Raw genomic sequence first — 16,953 nt, 5'->3', positions numbered from 1 at the left:
AGTATTCACAACAACTTCTCTGAACTGATGGGGCATGTAACAAACCTTTCTTCTGGCCAAGAGCCACAGGAGAGCTATCACAATGATAGAATGAACTAAGAGATGGCTGGGAGAGAAGTTCAGAGGTGGGAGATAACAGTTCTCCAGGCTGTTCATCTCTCTTCTGTGGGATATGCTGTGATAGCTCTGGGGGTCATTTTGGGGTGCTTCTGGTTTACTTGTGAAGATTAAGATTGTCCAGATGCACAGTGCAAGCACAATTTGCTACAGGTCGTATGATACAGCCTATGCATGGAAGCCACGCTGGTCCTACCCAAAACTCAGAATCTGGTTACTGCTTAACCTCTGGGTCCAAAATTGCTGGGGCAATTGTACCCCAATTGTACATGGAAATGCTTCTGTTAAAACTTGCATAAGATGAGTTTTCCATAAATTTGAATGTATGAAACAAGGAACCTGTAGAGCTGCAGCCCACTAAATACAGCATCAGCATTTCTACTAACAAGCTACAGGTTTTGTACTGAGTTTGCAAGGACTTGGACTGAGGCTCATCAAACATGCTTTGTCCTTAAACCTTAGAAATTGGACTTGGGCTAGTTTGTTTTACTTTTGTATCTTTCTATGGTACAATTCTGCATGATTTTTGTATTTATATCTAGGAGTAACAAGCAGTTATTTAGTATAAAATGAGCTGTAGTGTAGCACATCCCAAATCCTTTCTCAGGAGCAGTATAATGTTGATGGGGATGCTTCATTACTTTGGAAACTACTTCACTTCATTTCTGTCTTTTCACATTACATTCCAATTTACTATATGTGGCATGGTTCTCATATGTTGGATTCTTGGTTTTGATCTCTTTGTTACCCTTCAGTTTTGTGAGCTGCAGTTCTGCATTTCTTTATCGGACCATTGGGTCAGTTGTTCACAACCTTGAGGTCTCTAGTACCAGTACATGTCCCAGCTCCTGCCCTAGACCTACAACTCCACCACATTGCTCTCTCTGTAATGCAGGAATACAAGGTCTGGTGTAAAAACAGCAGTCTTGCAAATGGGTCAGTGGAAGGTCAAGGCTTAGTAGGGAAGTCCTATTGGAGTGGATAGAACCTGGGAATCCTTGGCTTCTATAAGTTCTCTAAAACGGTACACTGCTAGTTTTATATTTTACTCTCGTATTCATCAGCACTTAACTAAGCAAAAAGACCCTATTTATTTTCAGGAAAATAACATCTTAAAATTCATGGACTTTATATGAATTCAGCTATGGAATGTCACATACTCAGATGTCTGAACCTGTTTTGTAGCTTGCAGTTATGTGACTTTTGCTTTGCTAAATTGTGCTGTCTGGGTGTTCTCTCTTACCATGAACTCATACCCAGATCCTGTGGCGGTGTTGCCTGTAGGCAGAAAAGAGAGAAGCAGCATGGATGTAGCTTTGAGAGAAAGTCAAGACATGATTTGCCAGATGCAGACTAAAGATGGTATGACTAGCCCAGCTGTCAAAAGAAAGGGTTATGGAATGCCTGATACACTGTTTGGATATTTTGTATTTTAGACTTGGATATTTTAGACTTGGATGGCCAGGAACTTCTCAGATCCTTAGGTTGCTCTACAACCCTTCCACAGCAAGCAATGGGCTCCTGAGTATGGGAGCTGCCTCCTGATGTTTCTCTTGTTTTCTGGGAATTGGGATTCTTTGTAAGCAATCAAGTAAATGAACAGGATTGCCTCAAAGAGATAACTAATGAATGCCACGGTTTCCCAGCATGAATAAATATCAGCCAAGTCTTTCAGAGAAGGATGGTCTAATTAATAACTATGTTTAGTTCCCATGACAAGGCTGTGCATTGTGGAAGATTCTATTAAATTTATCATAAATGTTGATCCTTGTGCCAAGGAATTCATGGTCTAAATGACAAGGCAAACAGATGGATGAGACAAGAAAGAGCTGTAGTGGCTTGGAGGAGACAAGGTGTTCCTTTAGCCAACTACTAACAGTAACTGCAGCTTTTAACCGATCTGGCTGCTATCCTGTTGTACTTTGCTGCAAGATTCACAATGGGCAGGAGGAGAGAATGGAAAGAAGATAGTTTTCTCTTATCTCTTATCCTTATCTTATCTCTTGTCCCTTTTCTGGATGCAAGTTTAATCTGGTCCAAAGCTAGAAGGAATTAGTCTTTTCTCTAAACTACTTGTGTCTCACCATTGTCTAACTTTTGTGGAAATTGTGTACAGATGCATGATGTAACGGTCTTGTTTCTCTAGACTTAATGCTATTTGATTTAATTTCAACTTAAAGTTGAATTTCAAATCCCAGATGTCTTTGAAAGCTATTGTAATTACCATTTTGGAAAATGATTTCCGGCATTTGTTTTAGAATTTAACTTAATTGTTTTGTGATTGCCAGTTATAGTCTAGCTTTGGAAATACAACAGCTATCTTAATGGAACTCTTCAAATTATCCTTATCTTCTACCAGGTCTTAATAGAAAGGTCTCAGTATGTGTAAGATCTAAAAACAGAGATTATATATCAGTGATACAATTTCTATTTATTTCAGAAGGCTCAGTCATGCTGAAGGCATAGTAACCCTAGAAGTGCTTTTTCTTTTGATTTTTTTCTTTTTTTTCTAAATATATATGAAGCAGCAATTATACAGGGAGAAACCAACAAAATAAAAATTCTTTAACAAAAATATTTTTGGAGAGATGTAATCTATAAATATTTTACAAATTTTCTATATTATATATTTTATATAGATGTATATATATTCTATTAAATATATGTGTTTAAAGTAAAATTTCAGGCAGCAATTTAAAACACAAAATCACCAGTAATGCATTTCTTTTCAGTGTGACTTCAAACATAATTGATGACTCCTTATCGTAATTATTATTTTTTGATTACATCAATTATAATTACAATAAATTAATAATTGATTGTTATAATACATACAGTGAGATTTAGAATATGACATGTACTGTTAATTACAAAATTTATGCTTCTGCTGCAATGTCAGGGTGAATCAAGAACAGCAGTACTTCAACAAAAGGCAGCTGTTTTCAGGTCAGTGTCACCAAATTTCAGCTAGAAGTTTCTTCCAAAATTCCATGTCTAAGCGGACAAAGCTGCCAGTCCCTACACAATGCTACAATTTATTATACTCTCTCAAGCATGCTGATTTCCGTACATACAAATAAAAATTAATCCTGTAGCTGCCAGCCCTTCTCCAGTGGCTTCCTCCCATGCTGTTAGCCACTTCTGAATTCCCTAAAAACTGAATGACAGGATCATCAGACAAGATATCATGTTTGTAATAGCTCAGCTCCTGGGCATGTTAAGGGTTCACAATATGCTGGTTTTATTGACTTCGGCTTCAGAGTAATAGATTTTTAACAACTACTAAAGAAGATCACAGATGGTAGCATTATAAATTTTTGGAAGAGGTGGTAATATGGAAAAATGTAGCTCCATTAATTTCTAACATATTCAGACCTTATTTTACTACTGGAAGTATTAGGTCAAGAGGATGTTGCTAGACTGAAAAGGAAGCAGAGCCTTCTTTCACTGAGAACTATTCAAACTCTACACTTGCCAAGCACATAGCCAAAACCAGAAGGGACATCTAGCTTGTGGCATTTGCATTTGTTTTCCAAAGACAGCCTCAGCACAGGTGTGGCTTCTCCCTTTTCATTCCCCTGTTATGACCATGTCCTGCTAAAAGCTGGTATTGTTTAGGCTATACAGCTCTTCCATAAGCACAGAATTGACAGCGAGGATGCAACATTGATGACTTGGCCAGTGAATTATACAGCTGCTCTAAATGCATAGCAGCCTCCTCAGGTCTTGGATGGCCCCCTAATATTTTGGGAATATTGGTCTGTAATGCAGCTTTATAAACACATCTGACATCTATCTTCTGAGAGTCAGCCACATGACTAGGTCAGCTCAATGAGCAGAGAACTAAGCTTATTTGTCCTTCTCTCACACATGGTTGACTCTTTTGAGAGAAAAATATGTATTTGGAAAATATTATGCTTCTTTGACAGTAGCAAAGGGATAATTTCATCTGCTGCCATTAGGGATATTTGTTGGGTGCACCCTCCAGTTAATTTAAGTATAACAGAAAACCAATCTAGAGAGGAATATGACTACACTGTGCCTCCAAGGCACAGCATTACAGTTTAATTCTTACATTTTGCAGTCACACCTATACATGACTTGCAGGTCACTGTAATTTAAATATTGGGGTCATGCATGGCTGAACAGCTGAAAAGCATTCCAGATGTGACTAAGAAGCTACTGAGTTTCAAATGATGTTTCAAGCTCAGCTCTCTCAGCGTATGTTAGAAACAAAAGGAAGTAAAACATCTATTACTGAGACACAGTGGCCATACTCTACATGCACTTATTTCAGTGGGGTCTCATGACCTCCTGAGTTCTGCAGCCTGGAGTTCTACAATGATAATAGATCTTTGTGCTTTCTGCTGGTGGGAAATCCAACTCTTTTGGGGAACAAGGAAGGGTCTTATACCACTAGAAGAAGTGTTTCCAAACTGATTAAGGCCTGGCTGAGCTCTGGAAAGTGTAGAAAAAGAAGCTTCATCCATATGCATTCATAACACAGACTCTAGAAGACAACATAAGGAAGAAAATTTAACTGTACAAGGGACAGTATCTAAAATATCTCCAGTTTTAGTCCCTGGAAGTTACACAACCAGCACATGAAGGCTACAGCAACACAATTTAGCTGGAGAATAAATGCATCAAGTTATGCAGATTGACAACACCTTGACCTTTTGCATTTCCACATATTAGGCCCTGGATGAAGCAATAATGCCACTGAAGTCAAACACAAAATTTATGCATGAGAACAGGATTTAAACCAGGAGTTTTTGAAATGAGTAAAGACGGTCTATTTCCTTCACCAAGAGAAATCTGTCTGTCCTGATGCCAAAGTGCAACCACTCTGCTAGGAATGGAAACTACATAACTCTGGAAATTTTTCAGATTTATATTAAAACTCAAGACATCAATATTTTTTTTCTCTAAGTGAGTACAATAATGATATACTCTGGACATGCTGAAATCAAAGTCAGTTAACAAAACCCAAAACTTTTTCCGAGAATACTCATTTTCAAGATCTCCCAGAGGTACCTAGAATTTTTACCATGAAAAGTAACTCCTACTAGACCAGAGGGACTATGAATTTTTCGTGGAAAGCTTTGTCTTTCTCAGCTATGCAAATGAAATTCAGATAACCCATAGAGTCAGTCTACAGAACCTTAAAATGCCTTAAGCACAATTAGGAATAAAAGAGGTCTAACTGCCTGATGGTGATGATTACCATGCCCTTCAGGTAAGTGTGCATAAGGTAATCTAAAATTATTCAGCTCTCAGGAGTGTGTGCTAATCAGAGGTTCTGCTAAGCAGAACTATTACCAGTCCTTTAAAATAACTTCTAAAACATTCCTACGAGACATAGGATAAGTTATCAAGTTACTTTATTTTATGAGTCATGAACCTTGAAAATATGTAATTGAAAATGTGTTGAGATGTACTTTATAATGTTTATTTGCCTCTAATGTTTTTAGAGAATGACCTATCTATATTTTTCAGAAGCTGTTTCTTCATTTTCTTTCTATTTCCCTGTATTTCAAAGCTCTAGCCTGATTCTCCTTTTGCTTTTCCCATGTAAACAAAGAGTAGCTCTAATGATGTTAAGAGGAGCATGTTAATTTTATGTTTTAACTCTTTTGTTGGGAACACCTGCTAGTTTGAATTATCTATCAGTTCTTAGAATATGTCCTGATTTGGAAGAGACCCACAAGGACCACTGAAGTCCAATTCCTGGCCCGGCACAGGACCATCCCAAAGAGTCACACCATGTGCTTGACACCATTGTCCAAACACTTCTTGAATTCTGTCAGGCTTGGTGCTGTGACCACTGTGCTGGGGAGCCTGTTCCAGTGCTCAACCACTCTCTGGGTGAAGAGTATTTGTGTAATATCCAACCTAAACCTCCCTTGACACAACTTCCTGTCATTCCCTTGGGTCCTGTTGCTTGTCACCAGAGAGGAGAGATTGGTACCTGCTCCTCATCTTTTCCCTTGTGAGGAAGCTGTAGACAGCTGTGCAGTCTCATCTCACTGTCCTTTTCTCCAGGGCAGCCAGCCTGCCTACATTCTATGTAATCACATTTTTTATCTAAGCCTGATAGTCACTGCCACTAAACACCTTTGTTTACTGGAGTTAATCTCGTTCATAACACATTCTTAAGGATCTTAACAGTTTAAATTCCTGAGTGTCAGAACTGTATTTGTGTGTTGCTTTTTCTACATGCCTGCATTGTATTGGTTGTAACATGTATTATTTCACTCATTTCACTCTTTAAAATATATTTCATTTGTTTAACATGAATACATCCCTTTCCTACCATGTTGAAAAATAATTTACTTTCAACTCAACATCTTTTTTTCCAAATCTATGCTTTTGTCTAGCATTCAAGAGGAAATAGTACATTTTTAGAAATGTATTTTCTAAACAATGTGGTTTTCCCTGGGCCGAGACCTCCTAAACAGGTCTTGCTGGAAAGTGGATGTCAGCAAGCCCTACTTTTCTTGTTTGGAGGTGGAAACTTAATGGGCTATGGGGTTTTTTTGTTGCAGTTCAGAGTGGGAAGGCATTGTCTTCTATGAACAGGAGAGGGAAAATAGAAGTGGATAAGTGCCAAAAAAAACCCATAAGAGAATTGATAGCATTCAAAGGCAAGGGGTTGAAAGCCTGTTTCTTACCATCCATTTAATAAAGTAAAAGCTTTAAAATTCAGAAAGCCTTATTTAAAGTAGGTAAATTTTGGGTCTAAGTAGTTGGCTGTTGTTGGATTGCATTAGTACCTTACCTCCTGCTTAGAAAGGAAATCCTTATTACATGGTAATGCCCGTCAACCACAGTGGTTGACTCCTCTATCCCTTACACTTGCAAACTTCTCATTGCAATTGAATGATCTCTGAATAAATCCCTCTTCATGGAGTACAACTTAATCTGGTTCTGTTTGAGCCAATCACAACAGAAGATTTTGAGTCATGTTCTTTCCCTGATGCTGCTGAAGTGCTGGCAATTTGCTGTGCTCCAAAGCTTTCAAAAGGCATTCTCGTTAGTCTGATGAGAATTGGTGCGCATGCGTGCAAACATGGAGTGGGCGTTCACAGGCAACACAAGCTACATGCTCCTTTCAAGTACCACATGAATTGTTGTTACCCTTTCACCCAAGTGATTTGAGTCCTCAACTGAAAAGTGGGAAATGGTTTCAAATCCTTATGCTATGTAATAGGACAGGGCTGATAACTCGTAAAAAATTTCCTAATCAATATTTAGGTTCAGGTGTATGGAAGTCAGTTTTTTCTCTTGATGTTGCTTTTACTTTTCAGTTCAAGAAGGGCTGTAAGTCTGCAGTTCAGTAATTAGAAATTACTCCTGGTGGGGAAAGGCTCACACAGGCTCTTGACTGCTCCTGTGACTGAATAACATAGAAGTCTTAAAAGTTCATTAGCAGACTTTTCTGTTAATTGAGGGCTTTGACTCCCTCCGAGCAACTGGGTGTTGAAAATCACTACTTTTTTTTAAATAAAGCTTGGAATGACTTGCTGAGGAACCTTACAGTCTAGACCTGAGTGGAGAACTTGCCTGCCTCATGTGGGAACTGTAAGCAGAGATCAGTGTAGGTTCTTCGCTGCTCACAGAATCCTTTACCTTATTCCTTGTAACAGCTGCTGGGAGCTTCTAGGGAAAGTGTATGCCTGCAATCAGTATTACATAAGGCAACTCTTAAGAGCAGCAGGCACACACTTTGTGCTGTTGCTCTGCATTTCATCCCATCTTGCTGCAGGCCAAAGCACAGCATAAGTTTTGTTGTATCTTGCAGGACCTCTACATCATTTCCAGCATTAGTGACCTGCTCAGGCTGAGGTTCAGCAACCTCCCTTCCTGTCTGGATTCTCAAAGCAGCAAAGAGAGCATAGAGTGAAGAAGCCCCTTACCTTTTCTTAGGGGGTTCTCCAAGTTTGACCTCTGCCTCCTATGCAAAGCTAATATAAGATGCATACCACAGCATGTGCCTTGCATCAAAGGGCTTTTCTTGAGCAGGCCTAATCACACTGATAGGATGAGCTTGATGCTTCCATACAACCAGTCTCTGTTAAGCTTTCCAGTTGGTGCAGCTTAGTGTTAGCTGCTGACCATATCCAGGTACTTACAGAATTGAAACACCCCACTGTTACCTAAATTCCTTCTGCACCCAACCACCTTCTACCTTCTAGAGAACCTCCAAAGCCCTTCAAGTGCATCTGAGAGTAAATATATTTTGTTTTATATTTCACCCTATGTTTACATTTTTATATATTAAGTATTATATCTATTTTGTATCTTTGAGTGCCAGTTATAGTTAACTTACACTGTATTTTACCACTAAGTTCTTCTTATTATTGTCATAATCTGTTTCTTACCTAAGTTAGTAGCCTCAAAATTCCACAGGCTCTGTTCCCTGTGAATAGGGTCACATGAAACACTTCGCTCAAGCCATAAAACATTTATACCTTCCTCTTTCTGCTATGACATTAAACAAATCCACATCACAACTGTCTCTTTAAGCTTAACTGTTTCTACTCATGATCTTCCAGAAGTACCTAAGTGACTGTACTTTCCAGGGAGGCCAAGTGCCTCCAAGTGACACACCAAGCAGCCACAGTCTCTGCAACTCCACCTGCTACCAGCTGAGCAGTCATAGCAGGTTTTGCCCTAGAAGATGTGCTGAGAACCTCATTCTGTTTTCCAAACAGACATTTTTGGCTCTGATAGAGGAAACACAATCTTCAGGGGTCAGCAAAAATGTATCAGTGATTACCTATTTGAGAACATTTCTATTTTTCTAAGCATTCCCTTATGAACGTGATTTTTATCCTATCAAAGCAATGCAAGTGGCATTTGCCTGGAAGCCAGTCCTTCTTGAAACATGTCTTCCTCCCGAGAGGTTCCTATGCACATAGTCCGATTTATTTGAGGCACCTTTTCGCGTTCTGAGTAATTCTTAGAAATAATTCCTGCTGCAAAAGGCTCGACAGATGAGATTAATGTATGCCTACTCCTTATAGGGAGCTTCGATGCTGATTTCGGCGAGACGAAGCATCACGTAAGGGTTTTGCATCAGACGGTGCGGAAAGAGCACCGAGGCGAGCTCGCTCCCCGCGGGCGCCCCGCGTTCCCCGCGGATCGGCTCCGCGCCGCTGCCCGCGCCCGCCGCCCGCCCCCGGCCAGCCCGCTCGGCGTAGCGGCCACTCACCTCCACGAAGTAGAAGCAGGGCAGGAGGGTGACGCTGTCCTTGGTCACTTTGCCCTTCGGCCGCTCCTTCGCGGACATGCTGGCGGGGCTGCGGGCGGCGGCCCCGCGGCCAAGCGCTGCCCGGCCGCTCGCAGCCGCCCGGCCGCCGCGGCTCTCCCCCGCCCGCCGCCGCGCCGAGCGCTGCGCCGTGCGCGGGGCTGACGTCAGGAGCCTGCTCGGCGGCGGGCGGGGGTCCCAGCCGGCTTAACTCCTTCGCGCCGGGCCAGGCGGCGACCGGCGGGCAGGGGAGCCCCGCGCGGTGCGCCCACACGCGGGGATGCTCCGGCTGCGGCGGGAGATTTGTACGCGCACGTACGGGTTTGAGGGATCGGAACAGGATCCCTGAGGGCATCAGGGTGTTCGGGATGCTCCTTGAGGAGTCTGCGGCGTTTCTCTTGTTTCTGGGAAATACTTGCTCTGAAACAGAATAGTAGAACGTTCCAGGGAATAGCATTCCTATACAATCAATGTTCTTTTCTTGCAGGTGTACTCTATTTGAAATCAAGATGTTAATGGCAGCTCACCTCCGTCTTAGTGCCAGTCAGGGGGAGTGGTATGACTGGGACTGAGCCAAACTGAGCTCTTCAACCCATGTGCAATACTGAGGCATGTGATTTGTCTGATCTGTCAAGTATCTGGTGCAGTTCCTGCTACAGTCTTGAAAAGAACAGAATTAACCTGAGCAATTGTTTCCATGGTGAAATGTGCTAAGAACCTATTTATGGATCAAAGTTTGCAGCCTTTTCCCAGGCAAGCTCCTGTTAATGTCAATGAGAGGTACCCTGGATAAAGCCTGCAGGAATTCTCTGTGAAAGATAGTGTTTTCATTCTTTGTAGCACATTAATACGGTCTGCAAAAGTTGTCTTGTGCCTACAAGCTTATTCTTGCATGGTGATGTTCAGCTTTAATTTACAAAGAGAGAGGTGTCTCAAGCAATCTGTTCATTTCCTGTCTTTCTCCTTTTGGGGGAAAATGGGAAATTACCTGCTGTTTTTGTTCTGATGGTTGCTAGTATTTTGGCTGCTACGGCAATGGAGGTGAAGTTTCTTATCGGCTCCTTTTCTTTTCTAGCTGCTCTCTTTTAATTTATCCAGAGTGGATATGCCAATCCATGTTCTGCACTGAGTAGACAAGCTTCATGAGAGGGTAAAATCAAAAATGTACTTCATGCCTGCAGGCAGGTGTAGAAGGCAAATCTGTAGTCTGACTCCAAATCACTGAAAAAGACTTTTCAGAGCTGCAACACACGTTGCCATACCAACACATATTCTTGTCTTAACCCTGTTAGGAAAGATTTACAGGGCTGGCTCAGGAGTCAGGGCAATTGTTGGTAGCCTTCTAAAAGGCAGATCAGGGGCTTCCAGGTAGTGGAGGTAGCCAGGGGGGTTACTGGGAACAGTGGAGCTGTGAGCAGAGGAGGTTTGTTCCTGTCTATCAGCACTAAATTCCAGGAAATTACTCAGAGTGCTGTGGAGATGTCCAGTAGTGGTTCATACCCATCAGTACAAGTCTAGTCTTTAAATAAAAGTAGTCAGTTTTTGTTAACTTTGCTGGTGGGTTATCCCAAGTAAAACAGCAAGAGTTGAGGAGCTGTTGTAAGATTTTGTTCATGCCAAATATGTAACTATTATTGGGGAGAGTGGGTAATAAGTGATACCACGTAATTGTATTTACTGTATCAGCCTTGATTGCTGTGAAATCATGAATCTGGCTTGAAAATAATCAGCACAGTCTAATAAAAAATATTAGAGAACTTTTTCTGCCTGTTTCACACAAAATTTGCTTCATTCTGGGAGAATCAGGGGGATGAGGTACTTCTCTGGTAAAATGAACCAACAAGGTCACATTGTGATGTAACTTTGGAAACTGGAAAAATTCCTCTTATAAGTTGTATTTTATCATTGGACTGCCTATAGGCCCATTAATAGTGCACTTATGATAGGTACAGTGAAACAAAAAGTAGTAGCCAGCCTCTATTCTACAAACTCACTATAAATATGTGTCTGATGGGAAGGATGCCATCCAAGCTGTGTGACTGCTGTAAGGGCAGGAAGAGTTGTGCTAATTCTCTGTGTTTGATTCTGATAGATCTAGGAGTGGGGTTATATATGAGTTAGCTAAAGTGACAGACCTTGCCACAGAATCACAGTATATGTTGAGTTAGAAGGGACCCACAAGGATCATCAAGACCAACTCCTGGCCCTGCAAAGGACCATCTCCCAGAGTCATACCATGTGCAGGATCATTGTCCAAATGCTTCTTGAACTCTGTCAAGCTTGGTGCTGTGAGCACTTCCCTGGATCAGTCAAATGCTGAGAAGGAAGATGAGCCTTCCTCCTGATATGCAGTGACCGAGTTCCAGCTTTCATCTTTAACAGGCCCTTGACTAGCAGTCCTTTGATTAATTAACCTGTAGGGTTCTGAGTCCACCTGCTTCTCCACTACACTGGAGGTTCAAGACTCCCAAAAGTCTTGAGAGTGTAGTGTCTCTGAAAATAACCATTCTATCTCTTGATCATTCACTTGAATACTGAGTAGCCTGTCCACTTCTTCCTATAGCTCCTTCACCTGGGGACACAGCTGCTCACGCACACCTTCTGCAAAATAAATGTTTGTCATCCCCAGCCTCACAAAGAAGCATCAGGCACTCCTGGAAACCTGTGTCCTGGACAGCTGCACCTACTGTCAGGGTGCTCTGGCATAGCTGGCTCAGTGATTCTCACAGCTACATGGGATTCTAGCCAAACAGAGGAGGAGAAGGCTCATCAGTGCCTGCATCCCTGCATGGGACAGGTCTGTCTTGCACTAGTCTAAAGGTGAGATTGATGGGCAAGCATAGACATGTCTAGGGTGCATTTCTCACCCTTCTTTCTGGGCTTTCATTTAGATCCTCACTTGAGACTCAGGCAGAACTACCACTTTCTCAGGAATAAGTAACCAAGGTACAGCTAAGGTGCTACTTCACCATTTCAGCCTTGGTGTGCTGATAGCAGTGGATTCCTAGCTGCCAATAGGGCTGGCAATAAATAAGCTAATAAATTGATACTAAATTAAACTAATTTCCCAAAGTCTAGTCTGTTTTTCCCAAGACAATGGCTAGTAAATGATCTCTCCCTGTTTTTGTCTTGACCCATAAGCCTTTTGTTATATTTTCTGTCCCCTCTCAGGCTGTCCACTCTCAGGAGGGGAGTGATGGAGAGGCTTTGGTAGATACCTGGTGTTTGTCTAAGGGCAGTCCACCACAATGAGTGTCTCATCCATATGATCTCCTAAAGAAAAATCTGTTGGTGGTAGCTAATTCAGAAACACCTTCTGTCCATTTAAATCATGATAGTCTTACAAGAAATTGTGGTGATGTGTGACTTATGAATGCATCTATGTGCTGGATAGTCAGTATTTACAGGATCTGCATTATTCCTGGCAGCTTTTCTACCCACCTTCAAGCAAACTCAGAGAAGTGTCATGGAACACTTAGCATAAAGCATAAAATTGTTTGTTTATGCTTTGCTTCAGCAAAACCAATCAAGTTCATAAAAACATTTAAAGGAGTTAGGGAACTAAAAGATGAAATTCATAGATGTGGACTATAGGCCTCTTCTGACTCATCTAGAAGGAGTTGTTAGGAGTAATTTATTTTTCCATCAAGAAAAAGAAAACTTGGCAATCAGTAGGTGCCTCTGGTGACTGCAAGCTGATTTTTAGAGGTCAGTTTAACCCAAGACCTTGGCCCCCTAAAGAAGCATTGTTGATGAAACTTCTTTAGGTGAAGAAAGCACCTCAGATGAAGAAAGCACATCTTTGTGCTTCTCAGACAGACACTAGCTGCCACAGTTATTTGGAACCTGATTTGAAATTCTTTTTCAGTACAATCTAGTGTGTTGGCAAAGTTGCACTGCATTAAATGTGGCTGTAGGTCGTTGTCTCTCTGTCCAGGTGCTCTCTTCCCTCTGCAGCCAAGTCTGCCTTTGCTCCGAGGCTTTGGTAAGTGCTGGACACAGGCAATGACTGTGGTTTCACTGCTTCCATGGCAACAGAAAGCATACTGCACAAGCAGAGACCAGTATTGTATCACTGAATAAACCCACTTGCAAAAGCAATTTTAATAATATGACAAAGATTTAGAGGAGCTGGTGAGTCTATGGCCATGCAGATTACCTGGTTAGAGAGTGGCTCTGGGGGTTTGTAGCAAGAAAAGGTTTGGCCAGAGGCTGCAGTAGCAGCTGCAGTTGCAGTTACCATTGCTTAGTAGACTAAGGAAACCTGCTTTCTTCTGGTCACCACAAAATTTCCCCACAGAAAAGCCACTTCTGGGTCTGTGTGCATGGAACAGGGTTAAATCATACTATATAGATAGATCTTTTTTTCTTTGGCTTGCCCACTGAAAGCAGAATAGATGATGTGAACTCAGCATATTAAAACAGTAATCCTCTCTTGAGAAAGGGTGGCATATGGGAGCTGGGCTTTGCTGTGTGGAACTGACAGATGTTTTTTGTTCTGCTTTGCTTGCCATATTAGAATTCAAAAATGCAGCAGTGTGTGTTTGTACATATATTCTTATTTCCCCCACCACACTCCCAGTCAGGAAAATTTGTTTGGGGGAATTCTTGTGTGTATTGAATCCACATGTTATTCCATAGGTAAATCTGCCCTGAGCAAGTGAGGGGATGTTGCTTGTTTTAGTCATTCATTTAAAAGATTGTTCTGGTCATAAGACAGATACATTTTTTATGAATATTTGATGAACAGGCTTTCTAATCTTTGGTGCAACTACCTCAGGATAGTCTGTTATTTGGAGGAAAAATACTGCTGGCTCCCAGAGCAAAGCTCATGTCAGACAACATGGCAGCATCTTTTTCACCATCTAAACAAAGTACCTTACATATGAACCTGATATGTGCTATGAAGGGGAAAAATTATAGAATATAGCAAAATAGGATAGCTGAATGGTAGCAAGGGCATCCCTTTAATTATCAAAATTTGCATCAGCTTTCTTCAAGTGCAGAATTTTTTTCCTTGCTTTCTCATGTTAGGGCAAAATTTGCCTCTTTGACCCATCTGTAGATCCCATGTTGGCAGCACATAGCACTCTTGGATAGATGGCATGTGACAGCACTGGGAGAGTCATAGTGCAACAAGTTCAAAACATACAAAAGAGATGCACAGTGCAGATGGGAGAGTTAAATTCTGCTTTGAAGTTGTAATTGCAGCAAGCAATTGTTTCTCTGTTATGCCTAATAATCTCCTGTTGTTGTAAAGTTCTGTCTTCTAATGTCTTTTCCTTGGCTGCTAGATATAGGTCACTGCTTTAAAGGAGCAGATGACTGAATGATTCCTGGCTTCCTGCTGCCTTTTACACTGTAGTGTTTGGTTTGAAAAATGAATTTTACATGTTTTTCATGAGTCAAGCTAGGATGATTTTTCTGACTCTGTGGCTATAAACACTATTTATGAACACATCTACATAGTATTTTGCAGACTCACATGCCTGTGCTTTCTGGCCTTAGACAACTTATGGCTTGCAAGCCATGTGGCTGTAGAAGTGTAATGCTGGACTGTGGTTTGTATGAACTGCTTTCCCTGAAGTCAGATTTAGTAACAGGCTGGGTGGTTATGAGGCTTTTTACTGAAGCTGCCTTGTGGCTGGCTGATGTTGAGTCTGTGCTCACTGTGGACTGTGCCCAGTGTGTGTTTATTTCTATGCTGATAATGGTTGATTCTTGGTTACCTGCACACATCTGTATTTAAGATCTTAGTTACAGCATGAAGGCTTGAAAATGTCAGAATGTGAAAATCCCAGCCCATTTCTGGGACATCAATGCTTCTTTAAAGCAACTTCGTGTAGATATCGATAAAAACCAAATCTGGATTATTGTGCAGTGACCTGTTACAAATCTTTTGCTTGAATCTAGGCAAGTTATCACCAGCTAATTAGGTATCAGCCTTTTGGTGCATGAGCTCAGGCAGAGAGAGGTTGAGTAAGAAACTATAGTCAGGCAATTAACAGTAGAACCCATTTGTATAAATGTAAGTGTTGGAGTCCCAGCAGAAATTCTCTTTGCCCTGAAGTCTATATGAAATACCATGTCTGGAAAGGACTGCTACACTTTTCTGACATTTTCAGGACTACAATAACTTGTTGATATTTGTTAGGCCATCCCTTTCTAACCACTGCACGTATTTGCTTCTCAACATAGCTTTACCACATCCAAGACTCTGGTGTCATGTTTTTTCAGCTTAAATAAACACCTCCTCAAATAGAGAATTTTTTTGAAAAATGCATATTTCAAACTCCTTGAGGAAGGCAAACTGCATGCATGATGTTGAGAAGGAAATTTAGCAAGTGAATTGTAGCAACACAAGATAGTTTTATTCATAGGAGGTAGTGGAAAAATATCTGAAGTGCTAAAACTTGTACTTTTCAGTGTTCTTAGATGCTCCAAATTGAAAAGAGACAAAATATTTTATTTTTACAATATTGAAGTCCAGTATTAACTTCCATATGGATACATCAATTATTTTGAAAGTAATCATAGTGCTGTTCATTGTCAAGGACAGAAATGAGGTAGCCTCACAACTGAAGAAAGCTCCTGTCCCACACCATTAAATATCAATTTTCACTGTTAGTTAGAGAAACTGAGGCATAAAAGCCTATCCTATGTGTACACATGCACATAAACTTTTTTTTGGTATTTATGAAGTCTTAAAGCAATGTGACAATTGAGTGAAATCATACCAGCTTAAAGGACTGCAATTCCACAATAGCACTCAATATATATCAGAATTAATATTTATACTGTATAGCACCAGAAAACTCTGACTGAACTAACAGAAAGGAGAAAACCATGAAATACTTATTTCATTATTCGTATAACATTTTCCTTGAAAAAAAATCAACATCATCAGGCAGCAGAAAAACTCGCTGTCAGTCAGTGTTGAATAAATGCAGAACAGCATGGTGCAGGAACCAGTCTATCATATTGTTAGAATAAAAGTGAATAAAAACCTGACCTATGAATAAGTTGAGTAGAAATACTTGGATTATAAAAATAGTTGAATATTTCCAGCAACAGTGTTCTTTATAAAATTAGCAATTGGGCAAAAATAAAAGATGTTATACAATGATTTTGTAATTTGGTTCTGTAGTGTGAGAGTGAAGAGCTGTCAGGTGGCTTTCAGCCCCTTTGTGATCATGCTTAGAAGGCTGTTAAAAGCAACCATTGCTGAATTAAATGTGGAAAAGTCTGTTAAGAATAGAAATGTAGATGTGAACAGTCAACAAGCACTCACCATAGAAGTATCTTGCTAAAGTTCAGAGTGCAAAGCCTGAACAGAGTTGTAATGGCAACTGTAATAATAATAAGATATTGTGTAAGGGAGTGATGCTCCTGATGCAGTTCTTCATCTCTCCTGACTGGAATATCACCTTCAAGCCATTATGAGTTCTCACTGAGTTTTAAGGACTGTAAATATTAGGTGTAACTTACTGAAAAAAATTAAGATGTATGGAAGATATAAGATGATTTTGCAACAGTGCAAGCAGGAGTGGATGCTTGAGCTGTGTGCAGGTCATGGCATAGTG

At 40.8% G+C, this 16,953-nt stretch overlaps 2 protein-coding genes across 5 annotated transcripts in view; one reads left to right on the top strand and one right to left on the bottom strand.

Annotated features, from left to right (window-relative positions):
- PLPPR4 (phospholipid phosphatase related 4) overlaps nt 1-9,509 on the bottom strand; it is a 31,117-nt gene extending 21,608 nt beyond the window's left edge. Inside the window, exon 1 of the mRNA XM_021525383.3 lies at nt 9,335-9,509. Coding sequence (XP_021381058.1) covers nt 9,335-9,412 — 78 coding nt within the window. The 5' untranslated portion in view covers nt 9,413-9,509. The remainder of the gene's footprint in view (nt 1-9,334) is intronic.
- The window catches only part of PLPPR5 (phospholipid phosphatase related 5), a 110,291-nt gene that overhangs the window by 13,931 nt on the left and 79,407 nt on the right, over nt 1-16,953 (top strand). The gene's annotated exons all lie outside the window — the stretch shown is intronic.

Source organism: Lonchura striata, chromosome 8, assembly GCF_050655825.1.
Source record: "Lonchura striata isolate lonStrDom1 chromosome 8, ASM5065582v1, whole genome shotgun sequence".
Lineage (NCBI taxonomy): Eukaryota > Metazoa > Chordata > Aves > Passeriformes > Estrildidae > Lonchura > Lonchura striata.
The sequence above is the reverse complement of the archived record's forward strand: the minus strand, read 5'-3'. Positions and strand labels throughout refer to the sequence as shown.